The 13,385-nt window shown below is 40.9% G+C and overlaps 2 protein-coding genes across 2 annotated transcripts in view; one reads left to right on the top strand and one right to left on the bottom strand.

Moving 5' to 3' along the window:
- Nucleotides 1-2,958: 2,958 nt before the first annotated feature.
- On the top strand, nt 2,959-9,289 carry hnf1a (HNF1 homeobox a; the record flags this gene model as incomplete). The annotated part of the gene is made up of 10 exons (XM_083784831.1): nt 2,959-3,254; nt 5,033-5,232; nt 5,899-6,079; nt 6,937-7,142; nt 7,348-7,496; nt 7,791-7,932; nt 8,094-8,276; nt 8,506-8,627; nt 8,973-9,057; nt 9,159-9,289. 10 exons carry the CDS (start codon nt 2,959-2,961, stop codon nt 9,287-9,289), a joined length of 1,695 nt encoding a protein of 564 aa, XP_083640957.1.
- Nucleotides 9,290-9,501: 212 nt separating this feature from the next.
- The window catches only part of cUnh12orf43 (chromosome Un C12orf43 homolog), a 4,481-nt gene continuing 597 nt past the window's right edge, over nt 9,502-13,385 (bottom strand). Inside the window, exons 2-6 of the mRNA XM_083783101.1 lie at nt 11,206-11,236; nt 10,976-11,074; nt 10,826-10,890; nt 10,619-10,706; nt 9,502-10,491 (exon numbers count right to left, since the gene is read on the bottom strand). Coding sequence (XP_083639227.1) covers nt 10,002-10,491; nt 10,619-10,706; nt 10,826-10,890; nt 10,976-11,074; nt 11,206-11,236 — 773 coding nt within the window. The 3' untranslated portion in view covers nt 9,502-10,001. The remainder of the gene's footprint in view (nt 10,492-10,618; nt 10,707-10,825; nt 10,891-10,975; nt 11,075-11,205; nt 11,237-13,385) is intronic.

Genomic DNA, 13,385 nt, shown 5'->3' with positions numbered 1-13,385 from the left:
GGAACAGTAGAAGGACCAAAGCCACATAGACACCTGCTGTGTTTTGCCTGCCACACTCTCTTCCCTCAGCAGATGAACAGATGAGGCTCCGAAAGTGGGACAGGGGCTATTTGGACAGGAATTAAGGGGTGTGTTAAATTTCTGCATGCATGATCAATGGGGTTGAATGGCGGGGTTGAGAGGGGTAGTGGGCGGTGGGGTGCACACTAGGCTGAGGCGAGGAGAGAGAGAGAGAGAGAGAGAGAGAGAGAGAGAGAGAGACTTCACTAATGAGACTGCTGGAGAGACAGCAGGCAGAGAACAATCTCTGTTCTGTCTAATTACCAATCAACATAGCTTTTGAATTCTTTCCTGAATTAAAAAAAAACAGTGGAAAAAAAGCAAGCAGCCTACTTTTGTATCCCACGTGTGGTCCTTTTCTAATGACAGACCCAGCTTGTACAGTTGTGCATTAGTCAGAACAGTGTGTGAACAGTTTAAAATCCATACACTGCCCCCTGGCCCTCTTGGTGAGGATTGTCTCCTGAATAGTACAATGGGACTTAATTACAGGTCAGTGGTATGTCTCAGGGAGATAGAGGGAGCACTGTTTCCCTTCCAAATACAGTACAATGCCATCTTCCCAAGGGTAGGGTGGGTAACAAGAGCTCCACACAAAAAGGTGGTGATAGGCTGAACCTGAGAATGCGACAAGGTGATCCATAGAGCAAGAGAGAGAGAGAGAGAGAGAGAGAGAGAGAGAGAGAGAGAGAGAGAGAGAGAGAGAGAGAGAGAATGAATGAGAGCAGATTCTAGAGTGGGAGATATAGACAGAGAGAGAGGGAGATAGAGAAAGAGACATGTGTTAAGTCTCAAAGGCTTTCCTCCATTCATGCTGCCCTCTTTCATTTCCACTCGTACAACTTATCGTCCCCACCAACTCTCTTTTGTCAGAGACAAGAAGAATAGACACAAAGCAAGTCTTTGGGAGATAATCTTGAAATTGCAGTGGGAAAATAATGCATTTTCAGCACAAAAACAGGTACTGTAGGATTACAGTAACTACACTATAGCCATTACCCAGCCTAATGCTTTCTATAGGAAAAATCATAATGGGTTCCGTTCAAGCTGGTTCATAGTTATACAGTATACCTGTGTTTACATAGACTAGTGTAAAAGGTCAGTGAGCCTCTAAATGACATCTTGCTAGAAAGTAATTGGTCTTGTATTAAAAGTAGTATAATGTAGTTGAACATTAATAGCAGTATAGTTTCCAGTTAGATGTTTGGTACCGCAGGGAAAGAATGTCAACAGGTGGACAGATGCACAGTAAAATCAACATACATTTTAAAGATGTGTGCGAAGATAGACATTTATAGTTCCTTTTTATACAGGTCCTTTTAAATTAACAACTTAAACACTAGTATCCGTATTCTGGGGCAAACATTCACCGAAAACATTCGGCAAAGAGGTGTAAGGAAAAACTGAGCTAACCAAGTACAGAACCAAAGGTCAAGTTTACTATGGGTGTGTTCGGATATATAACGCACTGCGCTCCTGGTGTGCATATCCGAACACACCCTATAAGTATTGAGGGTATAAGTGGTTAAAAGGCAATGTGTAAACAAACAAAAAACATGAATTTACACAACACTGATGATAGTGCTGCCAACAAGTCTATAAAGCCATCTATGGAATGTATGAAAAGGTTTATTCTGCAACACAATTGTAGCCTATACAATATGTAGTAGCTTTACAATAAATCTCTAAATGAGAATACCAGCACTCACAGAACAATTCTCAAAGGTAGCCCACCATTGCTTTACACACACCTGCACAGCACTCCACACTGTAAAATCAATGAATTTACCTAGAGTGCACAAATGTGACTACGGTAAATGAACACTTTTACTGTGAAATGCCACTTATATACAGCAATAAACAATAGAACTCAACAATGTGTACACAAAAGGCTTGCAGCATTCTATAAGTTCAATCAAAAGATACACACATCCTAAAATCTATTTAGAAAACATGCTGCTCAACAAGTTTATACAACAGCACTCTCTAGTGGTAACTGGTAACACATTTGTTTTCTCTGTGAATCACTTTCCTGTATTCATAAGGCCTACTATACTTTGGCGGTTTGGCCTATATTTGATTCGGATATGAATGTGATCAACTCAGTCAATGAATGTGCCTTTGGAGAAGTATTTTGTTTTTTATCAGTATTCATGTTTACAGCTCTGCCAGTAGTATCAGTAACTATGTTTGCTTTAATTCAACTTCCATATTGCAAAGTAAAGTACTTGCATGCAATGGGGGTAAAGCTGGATGTTTGGGCACTCTGCTCATGTATTGTTGAGATTTGATTGGAATGTTCTGTATTCAAACAGAAATAATACAACATCCCTGATATATGCCAAACCTTGTGTCACTGTGAAACCACAGTACATAGACGCAATAAAATGAATTTCACAACAGATAGAGCAACAGACCTGTCCACCACCCCACCCTTTAAAACAAAAACAGCCTGGTTGGTACATATGTTTGTTTTCAGAGATAAACTGGTAGATATATGACTCTGCATGTTGTTTTAATTTCACTTGTTGTTTTTGATGCACTTTGTTCACTGTTAGGCACTGAGAAAGCGAGGACAAAGTTCACAGGACACATGTAAGGGGGGTGGGGGTGAAGAGAAAAAAAATTGACCTTTGAAAGCAAAACAGCAGGTGGAGAGCTAAAACCAGGCGGCTCCGAACATATCGCAAGGAAAGTCAAACAGAGAAAATGAAAGCATACCATCTCTTACTCTTGAGCTGAAGAAGGATTACAAATAACAATAAAAAAGACCATATGCTGTGTATGGTAGGAGTTTATCTATGGTAGTGCACATGAAAGAGAGCAGTGTGTGTCTGTGTGTGTGCATGTGTGTGTTTTGTGTGTGCGGCAGTAAGCAGTAAGGAAGACATCAGTGTAATGGAGGGAGAGGAGAGGACCGGGGAAGGGTATAGGCCCAGCCGGCTGTCTGCTCTTCAAGAGCAGCTGGTCTGGGCCCTACTAGACTCCGGACTGTCCCGGGACGTCCTGGTCCAAGCCCTGGGTGAGCTGGAGGGAGAGCGGGTAGCCGGTGGAGCAGAGAAGCCAGAGAAGGGCGATGGAGAGAGTTCTGAGGAAGGAGAAATGGATTTTCCACCCCCAATATTCCGGGAATTGGAGCAGCTTCCACCAGAGGAGGCAGCTAGACAGAGGGCTGAAGTGGACCAGCTACTGCAGTACGTAGATCACATTCCATACGGTCACTCGCTTCTGGAAACACTTTTGTAGCAGTGCAATAATCGTGTCCGTATTCTTTTAAAGCGGGGTAATTTTGTGCTCGTAATAACAGGAGGACATCTTCAGGCAAGCATAATCTTTTACGATTTATACAAAGGCTGAACAAGATAGTCATCACCCCTCTGACTTGATTCCCACACTTCTACCTGTACCTTTTTTCTCCTCACAGAATCAAACATACACCAGAGATTTGGAAACAACTGTTAATTTACCTGATGTCATAATTTTTTATGTTTTATTCCTCAAAATTGTCGCCCCCCGGCCTCTCTCGTGCTCCTCCTCCCTCCTTCTCTCGCTCTCTGTCTCTCTTTCTGCGATCTCTCCTGGCCTCTGAGGTGAATTTAAAGGAGGGTACCTCCTTTCCTAGTTACTAATTACCCCACCCCATCATTATTCTCTGGCCATTTCTTAATAAAAAGCTACATGCTTGGGTTAAGATTAATGGAGCAGGGGTTGGACATTTGAGACAGTGTTTACTCAAAGTGGGTTTCTTTTTCGAACATAAAACTTTCTTATATTAGGAAGGTACCATGTATCCTTGTATTACAATAAAAGCTTTGTTGCATTTAAAGAGGATTGAATCATTAACAGGGAAATTAAAAGTAGAGAACAGGTGTTCTTTGACAAACAAAACTCCTACAATTCCTAGATTTTTGTTTGGTAAAGTTAAACACACTCTGGATGTATAGATGCGCATTTAGTTTATACTTGCCTGAAAGTTTAAACATGTTTAAACTTAAAGTTTAAACATTAGACTTCATAAAGCTGACAGAAGGGTTGTATTTTACTCAGCCGAGATCTGAGTGTGTTGGACTTTGACCTGCTGTGTTCACCCTTATCTCTCTGTCAATAAGCCTCTCTCTACTCAAAAAAATCCTCAGAGTTCATTTAACCGTGAGCGTAACAGTGGATCCTTATGGGTCAATTCTTACACTCTCATAGTTAAACTAACACAAACATTTTACTGTGTACTTCCTCCACAGCAGCAATTAGTTTTGTCCGTACCACAAGCACTATGATTGATATAGTGATATTACAATGATAATAAGCACAGTTTTAACAATGATTTTCTGAGTTATACGTATACAATTGTAGCCTATTATATCAAGATTTAATAAAGGTAAGGAATATTATATTATTGCTGCTGCAATGGCTGAGGAAGTTTTACTCTTATGTACTCGTACACAAGATAACGATAAAGAAACCTTGAAATTGAAAGGAGACAACTCTCATCGACATTTGAGAAATCATTTAAAAAAGTAGTTTAGACACTTGTTTCTGTTACCACCACGTTCTGCCCACTCTTATATGTTATCCTAATAAACTGTTCAACAAATCATAAAGAGAAGGGTTGCACTCGGAAATAAAAGGTTTTTCTTTTCTATAATAAAAGTATTTTACCCCTTAAGTCCTATATATATACACTTTGTTGTACAACAAATAGCGTAAATAGTTGTTCTACAAGCTAAAATGCATCACAATGTGTTATAGATCAGCTATTTTCACTGTTTATCTGAAAAACCTTTTTTTGTGTGTGTAGAAATTTGGGGAAATATCACCTATGATGACATGCCCAAAATAATGATAATAATAATATTATTATACAGAACAATAATAGTTAATATGGTTAAAAGTAGACACCTCAGTTGTGCATTATTTAGAATAGATTAAATACCAAGACAATTGTTTGACTGTCGTATGTACGTATCTATAACAGGGAGGACCCATGGCGTGTTGCGAAGCTGGTCAAGAGTTACATGCAGCAACACAACCTCCCCCAGAGGGAGGTGGTAGAGTCCACAGGACTGAACCAGTCACACCTCTCCCAGCACCTGAACAAGGGCACGCCCATGAAGAACCAGAAAAGGGCTTCTCTGTACAGCTGGTACATCAAGAAGAAATGTGAGATTAGCCAGCGTGAGTATCCAGCCAGCCATGGAGCTGCTAACCCTCGTAGAAACATGTATGCTCTCATTTCAGAATAACTAAAAGTAGCACACTTGCACAATATTATTTCCAGATTATTTCCAAATTTGTTCAGAGAATCCATGCCTCTGCTTTTGCTTTTGATATTACCCCTGGTCATTCATTTTTATGACCAGTAGGGATATGTTTCATCCCTGTCAAACTTAAATACAAATGCTATATGAATTTCCTTTTGGGAAATGTAGACAATCTGATATGTTTGATATTATGTTTGGTATCAGAACATAAACCTAACATCCTTATTTTGGATCAAAATGTGTCTAAATTAATTCAACCCGTTACTTTTATATTGAAAGACGATCTACACATCATATCATGTCACATTGTAAGCGGTTGGATTGGCTTTTTTCCCCTCACCGAGCAAACAGGCGTGGTCTATTGAATCAGATATACATTTGAAAACTTTTAATCCCTGGTAGCAGATTAAAATTACAGATTTCAGCTTTAACATACTGTGTACTGTACAGTACATGTTTATGATAATAAAGAGAAGTCACTCAATAAAACCCCCATTATAGAGAATCAGCCTTATAAAGGTCAGTTCTTCAACCTTGTAAAAATCTTTGAAAAGGTTTACTCACTGACTGTCCCATCCAGAATTCACCAATGCCAGACACGGCCTTACATCTGCGGAGGACCAAGTTGATGAGACCAAGAAAGGACGGCGAAACAGGTTCAAATGGGGACCCGCATCCCAGCAGATCCTCTTCCATGCCTACGAACGGCAGAAGAACCCCAGCAAAGAAGAGAGAGAGGGATTGGTGGACGAGTGCAACAGGTGAGATACAGTATACAATATGAAATGGACCAAAGAGCAATATTGTCATTCATGTACTAGCGACAGTGAAATCTGCAAAATCCCCGTCCAGAGCTTGGGGACAGCCAGACCAGTCTGCAGAAGACACATGCTAACCTTTTCCATCTCCTACAAAAACTTGTTTCCCCATTACTTTGGTATTAAAGGACAACTTTAGTTTTTTTCAACCAAGGTTCATGTTTTAGGTTGTTATTAGAGAAACTAAAAGATGAGTGTTATTTTTTTTTCATTTGCTGCTTTCTTTCGTTTTAGGGATTTTAGCTGTTTTTGACAGGGGGGCGGGGGCATTCGAGCATGGGGCTAAATATGTATTTTTTTACAAAATATTATGGCGATTTTTTTAATTATTATTTACTATAGTCCTAATAAACCCCAATAAATTACATCTGGCCACAAAAGATCACAGGATCTATTGAATGTGTCAAACTGCATATTGAGTCTATGACACACAGTGTGGCTTCCCCTCAGTAGGCTACCTTCACATTCAGTAGATCCTGTGATCTTCTGTGGCCAGATGTAATTTATTGGGGTTTATTAGGACTATAGTAAATAATAAAAAAATAAATCGCCATAATATTTTGTAAAAAAATACATATTTAGCCCCATGCTTGAATGCCCCTGCCCCCCTGTCAAAAACAGCTAAAATCCCTAAAACGAAAGAAAGCAGCAAATGAAAAAAAAAGAACACTCATCTTTTACTTTCTCTAATAACAACCTACAACATGAACCTTGGTTGAAAAAAACTAAAGTTGTCCTTTAAGCATCTTCTTATAACTTTCAATTCACTATAATGTTTTGAACGTGTTTTCGTCCAATAGAGCAGAGTGCATCCAGAGAGGTGTGTCTCCATCCCAGCTCGCTGGTCTGGGTTCTAACCTAGTCACAGAGGTCCGAGTGTATAACTGGTTCGCCAACCGTCGTAAGGAGGAGGCCTTCAGACACAAAATCGCTTGTGACACACCTTATACACCCATCCAATCAGCAATTATCTCTCACCACACCCTCCCACCAAGTCCTGTGCAAAGTAAGTAACTATGAACCTTCAAAATGTGGTTTATTTTTATGTACGCAGTAAAATCCTCAGTATTCATTTATCAATTTGTGATTTGGAGAGTGCACAAATGTAACCAAATGGATCCATAAATAATAAATATAACCAAGTGGGTTGATTTGCTTAAATCTATACACTCTTTAGAGTTAAATTAATAATTATTCTTGTTTTTTCTCAGGTATGAAGTACAGTCATCAAATGTCATGTGACAATCTGTCTGGCTCAGTCAGAGGTGGCAGTGAGGACAGAGGTTTAGGAGGACGCCTTCTGGCCAGTCCTGTCCACCTGGAGCCCAGTCACACACTTCTGGAGATACAGCCTAAATCAGTGAGGACACATCATGGTCTCTCACAATAATTAAATCACGACCAATGCCAGATTTTTGGCTCCGATACCAACAACTCAACGGGTTGTCAGCTTGTAAATCTGCTTAAAGTCATCGGTATTCGGGACACACTGTTGCTCTCCTACAAACATGATTGTAATGGAAAACCAAAGGAAACTATTAAACATAGTTGTGCCTACTTCAGGAAATTAATGGTTATAGGGCTGTGAAACACTTTTCATAGATTAGCAACATATAGACCAATCATTATTCATTATTTTCTTTGTCATTCCCAGGTATCCAGTGGAGGTCCCCTGCCTCCAGTCAGCACTCTGACATCACTGCACAGTCTGTCTGCATCGCCTGCTCCTCCCCATGGCCTCATCATGGCCTCCCTACCCAGTATCATGAGTCTGGGAGAATCCTCCCTTCTTATAGGTAACGATACCGATGCGTATACCTGCTCAGGTCAGAAGTGTCATCTAAATGCAAAACAATAATAATATTGATGCTATGAATTATGATGAAAATAACAATGTATTTGCCTATATATATACATTACATAGCCTATATATTTATTTTTTGTTTTTAATCCACAGGTCTGACCTCTACTCAATCTCAGACAGTCATAAACAATGTGGGGGGCAGTTTTACCACTCTCCAGCCAATCTCATTCCAGCAGCAGCTTCACACCGCATCCCAGCCATCAATAACACAACAGCTCTCAGGTCACATGGGCCACAGTCCATTCATGGCAACTATGGCACAACTTCCATGTCACAGTAAGGCTGTAGGACTAGTAAAAAGAGAAATATTAATTTAAATCTGGTGCATTTCACAACATTATCATTTCAAGACACTTTACACTCAAAGAAATACATGTATAGTACAAAATACTATTGTACGACAAAGTATGCATCAGGCTATAATGGTGACAAGTAATTCACACATCAATGGCATGAATTTGTTGAGATGACGTGTGTGACGTGTGACATGTGTTTCTTATTGCAGTGTACAGCAACTTAAAGTCTGAAATACCACAATACGCTTCATCCAGCCTACTGTCTCAAGCCATGGTCATCGCTGATGGCAGCAGCATTGGAACATTGACCAGCCTGGCTGCAGTCAGACAGGTACTGGTGTGTTTTAGGAGGGGCTAGGAGAGGGGTCAAGGAACTACATAAAGATAGAAACATTTTACAAAATTCACTCATAGGCCAAATACCCTTTTATTGAGCAAAATGGCCAGAATGCATCTGATCAACTAGTTGTTCAGATCTACCTTTTATAGTTGCTCAGGTACATAATACTGTACCGGTACTTGATAACATTGCCATTATCTGTAGATTACTATCACAACTCACAAGAATAGGTTAATATGTTGACTGTATCACAGTATGTGCGATTATTTCATCACAACCTTTTGAAAATATATACATGTCTGTCTTATTGTCACGATTTACCTTCGTCTGTAATAGATTCTAACATCAGATACAGAGGAACAGACAGACCCACCCCTCCAGGAAGACTCTCTTCATCTGCAGCCTACCACACCTGGACCAGGTAGAACACCTACAGAACACATCAGATCTGCATGGTACTACTGGATCACCAGCAATAGTGACAGATATGGTTAATGACTTGACCTGTTTTCTGATTTGCAGTGTCTTCTGGGAGCCTGGAGCTGTATCCAGCTCCTCAGTCCACTGACAGTCATCAATCACACCTCCTCTCGCCTTCACCAACAGACATAAACTCCTACATTCCTACACAGATGGTCTCTACCGCACAGTAGTCGTGCTCGTGTTCTTGTAAAGCGTACAAATCCTCTCAACATGGACAGCTACTGTACCTCTCCAAGACATGTCTAACAAAGACATGACCATCTACAGATTAAGACTTCTGGATTCTACCATGTCATTTTGAGTGATCCTGGACACTCTTTGGAGCTGAACAGTTAACCCTATATGAACATTGATAGGGATGATTGAATGAGGACTGATGCAATTATCTCTAAATCAATACAAAACTGTATTTTTATTATGAAAATAGCACATTTGTAAAGCATATTCATAAATTGTACATGCAGCACAAACTTTGTGTAAATTGTTTCTATGCAATCTATGGACAGACTCAGGGTCAAACTACTTCTATAAAGAAATATAGTGGAGAATGTCTTATAACAATTTCAACAATATTCTTACCAAATGTATAAATCCTGTGATCATTTCAAGTTTTACAACAACATGGCATTAAGGCAATTTACTGCTCTCTACTGAGATACACAGCTCCACATCATCAACCCAAGAACGTTTTTTTTCTGATTTGTGGATTGGGCCTTTAACAAACAAAGGCCAAATAGAGTGGAGTCAACTTAATTAACATTTTGTTAATACAACCATATGTTTCCCATCTTTTATCATTCCAACCTGAACATGTATGACAAGCAAGATGGCAATGCTGAACAATCCAATAACTTTACAAACAGACCAGTCCAGAACATGATGTTAGCGCAACGCCTCAACCTCTGTGTTTCCATGGGCGGCTTTTCGTTTCTTTCTATCTTTCCGTTTTACTTTGGGTGGTTCGTTGTCCTCAACTGGGTTACTTTGACAATTCTGAGAAGTACTCACAGTGTCTAGTTGCCTCAATACTTGTTCATTCTCTCCGTGATTTGCTTCCCTTTTCTTCTTTTTCTTTTGAAAATGTGCCTCCTCTTCCTTTTTGTTTGCTTGACTTTCATTTGTTTTAGTCTCTACCACCTCCTCACTCTCTTCTCGATGCACCTTTTTTTTCTTCTTTTTCTTACGGACACGAGTTTCATCTCCTTCTTCTTCTGCCCTTCCATTTTCTTTCTTGTTTCTGACTTTCTCTGGATGCTGAACCTCTGTCACTGAAGATGTTGGCATGTTGTTTTGGGATGATGACATGGGTATGAGGTCTTTAATTGACACTGCTGCTTCCTTCAGCCTCCTCTCCATTTCACTGTCACTGTCGCTATAAGCATCGGCGAAATACAAGAGTTAGATTAATTGGAATAATTAGTAATTACATACAAAAATATATAACCGCAAAGGCATCAAATGTTTAAAAGGCCATGTCATCAACTAAGAAGGCAGATAACCTTGAGCTGGGAACTGGTCGACGTCTCACAGGAGGTGGCGGTTCGGTGACAACCTGCCCAGGGACTGATGTCGTAAACAGACGAAATCCTGTCAGGAAAATAATTGAGACGAATCCAGAACTTGTAGTGGTCACACAAACAGTGTATTTGTACTATACTACTGTAAAAGGCATAACCCAAACACAGACCCCTAGTACCCTACTGTACCTTCATCATCATCACATTTTGGTAATTCTGCACACAACGTTCCAGCTGGGATCTCTGAAATGCAACTAATGATCAAATTGCAGGTTATAAACATTGTTCACCTTAAATAGTAAGACATTTTCGTTGAAATTAATACTTAAAAATTTTCACCCGTCAAGAAAATGTCCCAACTTCTTGGCAACATGTACACGGAACTCTGGGGTCACTTGGAGCTCGTTGCCATCGTGGTCATGGTCAGATACCGTTACACTGTTTTGAGATGGACAGAACTGTATTTTGGCGTTATGCTTCCAAATTTACTAACAATTAAATTAGGTGAGATAATTTTGATATGCTACTATACGTTTTAAATGAAAATTGTGCATGATGAATGAACTTACCGTTGAGACTGTTTACCATTGATCTCCCCATCTATAAAAAAGAAAAGTGGAGACTGTGAAGTATCCTTGTGCTTTTTGCAGGTAGGCCTATCCCCCGAATCAAGACCACAGTCTATGATCAAGATCCAACTGAAGGCTGAACTGAAGGTTTCTAACTTTCTATTGACATTCTGACAGTGAGCGCCACCACCGTCTGTTATTTCAAAAGACAACACCCAATAATCCAATTGTACTTTCCCACTACCATATATAACATTATTGGAGAACAGTGTTTCATTGCATCATTTGAACCAGAGCCTTAGATATAAACAGAGTTACGCAAACTGCGTTCACTTCATGGGGCCAGTCCAATGGGTCTCTCCTACATAGAATTAAGAATGGGGACAACCAACTGGGACAAGTCCTGGACCGGAAGTATAGGCAGAAATGCATTGGACTCGATCAGGCCCCTCTCGGAACCCTCCGTAAAGCTTTTCTGAAATTTGGATGTTACTTTACGTAGGGTCCCTGTGCATTTCCTCCACGCACTATGGTAGGCAGATGTAAATACCCTCCGTTCGGGCCGTGCTGCGGCCTGGTGGTGGTCGTGGTATGTTTCAAAAGATGCATAAAACTGCTATAGGAGACAACGGAAACATGAGAGAATCTTCATTTGGCGTTTGTTTGACCGTTTTGGCTTCTCTCTTCCTCACTTCCTTGACTTTCTTATTGACTTCCCATTGTACTGCCTCCCGCACCGAGAGTGGCTAGCTGAAGGGCTACACACACCGTCTGCGCGTCAAAACAGCCACCTCCATTATTTTCAATGAACCTATCGCACACCGGCGGCGTCCGACGCGCGTTCACGCCTTGCCTGACGCTCCGATACGCCACTGTTCTATTTTCCGCGGCAACGCCTGTGCCGCGTCGCTGCGCACCCGGTGTGTGATGGGCTTGAGACCGAGCAGATCAGAGGCAGGAACGTAGGGACGCGCAGCTAGCCACTCTCTGTGCGGGAGGCGTTACAATGGGAAGTCAATAAGGAAGTCAAGGAAGGAAGGAAGAGAGAATTTCAGAGCAGCCAAAACGGGGGAAAATGAAAATTCTCTCACGTTTCCGTTGTCTCCTATAGCAGTTTTATGCATCTTTTGAAACATCTCACCACCACCACCACCAGGCCGCAGCACGGCCCGAACGGAGGGTCTTTACATCTGCCTACCATAGCGCATGAAAGAAATGTACAGAGACCCTACGTAAAGTGACATCCAAATTTCAGAAAAGCTTTACGGAGTTTTGATTGATTGATTGAAATATTTATTAACAGTTTGTAGAATTTACAGTACATTTTAAGCACAAACTCAATACAAAGACTGTTAACTGTGAGTGGACGACCCAATTAAGCATTACACTTGTTTACAACAGGGTCCACATTGTTCAATTCATCAAAACATTTAGAGACATACAAATAGACACTTCTATGTAGCTAAAGAACAGAACAGGAATTCATCATATAGGAAGCAAAAAGGGAATATACAGTGAGGGGAAATGGGGTGGGGGGGGATTCAGATTTTACAGAGGCCAGTTTCGAATTGCAGCCATCCGTAGGTGCCCTTTGAGAGCGGTTTTGAAGGAGTCAAGGGATTCACATGTCTTAATGACTGTTGGTAGGGCGTTCCACATTTTGGTGGCATAGGAGCGAAAATAATTTAGTCCCTTGTTTGTGCCGAATCTGGGTTGTACATGGGTTGTTGCACTCCCTCTGGTGTTGTCGGTGTGGACTTCGTTTACATTAAGGAAGTATTTAGACAGGTACATGGGTATCTTGGTGGTGTATCGAATCTTGTGGACCAGACCCATTGCAAGATGCTGTACTCTGTCGTCGACCCTAAGCCATCCCAGCCTGTCAAAGTGGGCAGGGGTGAGGTGGGTTCGGGGGGTGAGGCCAAGTAGGAGCCTGACCAGTTTGTTTTGGGAGGTCTGGAGCCTTGTTTTAAGGGCCTTTGAGGTGCTGTGGTACCAAGAGGTGGATGCATAGTCAAAGAAACCTTGTACGAGGGCTCCTGTTAAGGTCTTCAAGGTGTTTTTGCTGACCAGTGAGGAGATCCTGTAAAAGAATCTTGTTCTTTGATTGACTTTTTTGATTACGTTGGTGGCCATTTTATCACCGGAAAGATTGGCCTCCAGGATGGAACCTAGGTAGG

The sequence above is a fragment of the Protomyctophum parallelum genome, assembly GCF_964188405.1.
Source record: "Protomyctophum parallelum genome assembly, chromosome: 15".
In the NCBI taxonomy this organism is placed as follows: domain Eukaryota; kingdom Metazoa; phylum Chordata; class Actinopteri; order Myctophiformes; family Myctophidae; genus Protomyctophum; species Protomyctophum parallelum.
The sequence above is the reverse complement of the archived record's forward strand: the minus strand, read 5'-3'. Positions and strand labels throughout refer to the sequence as shown.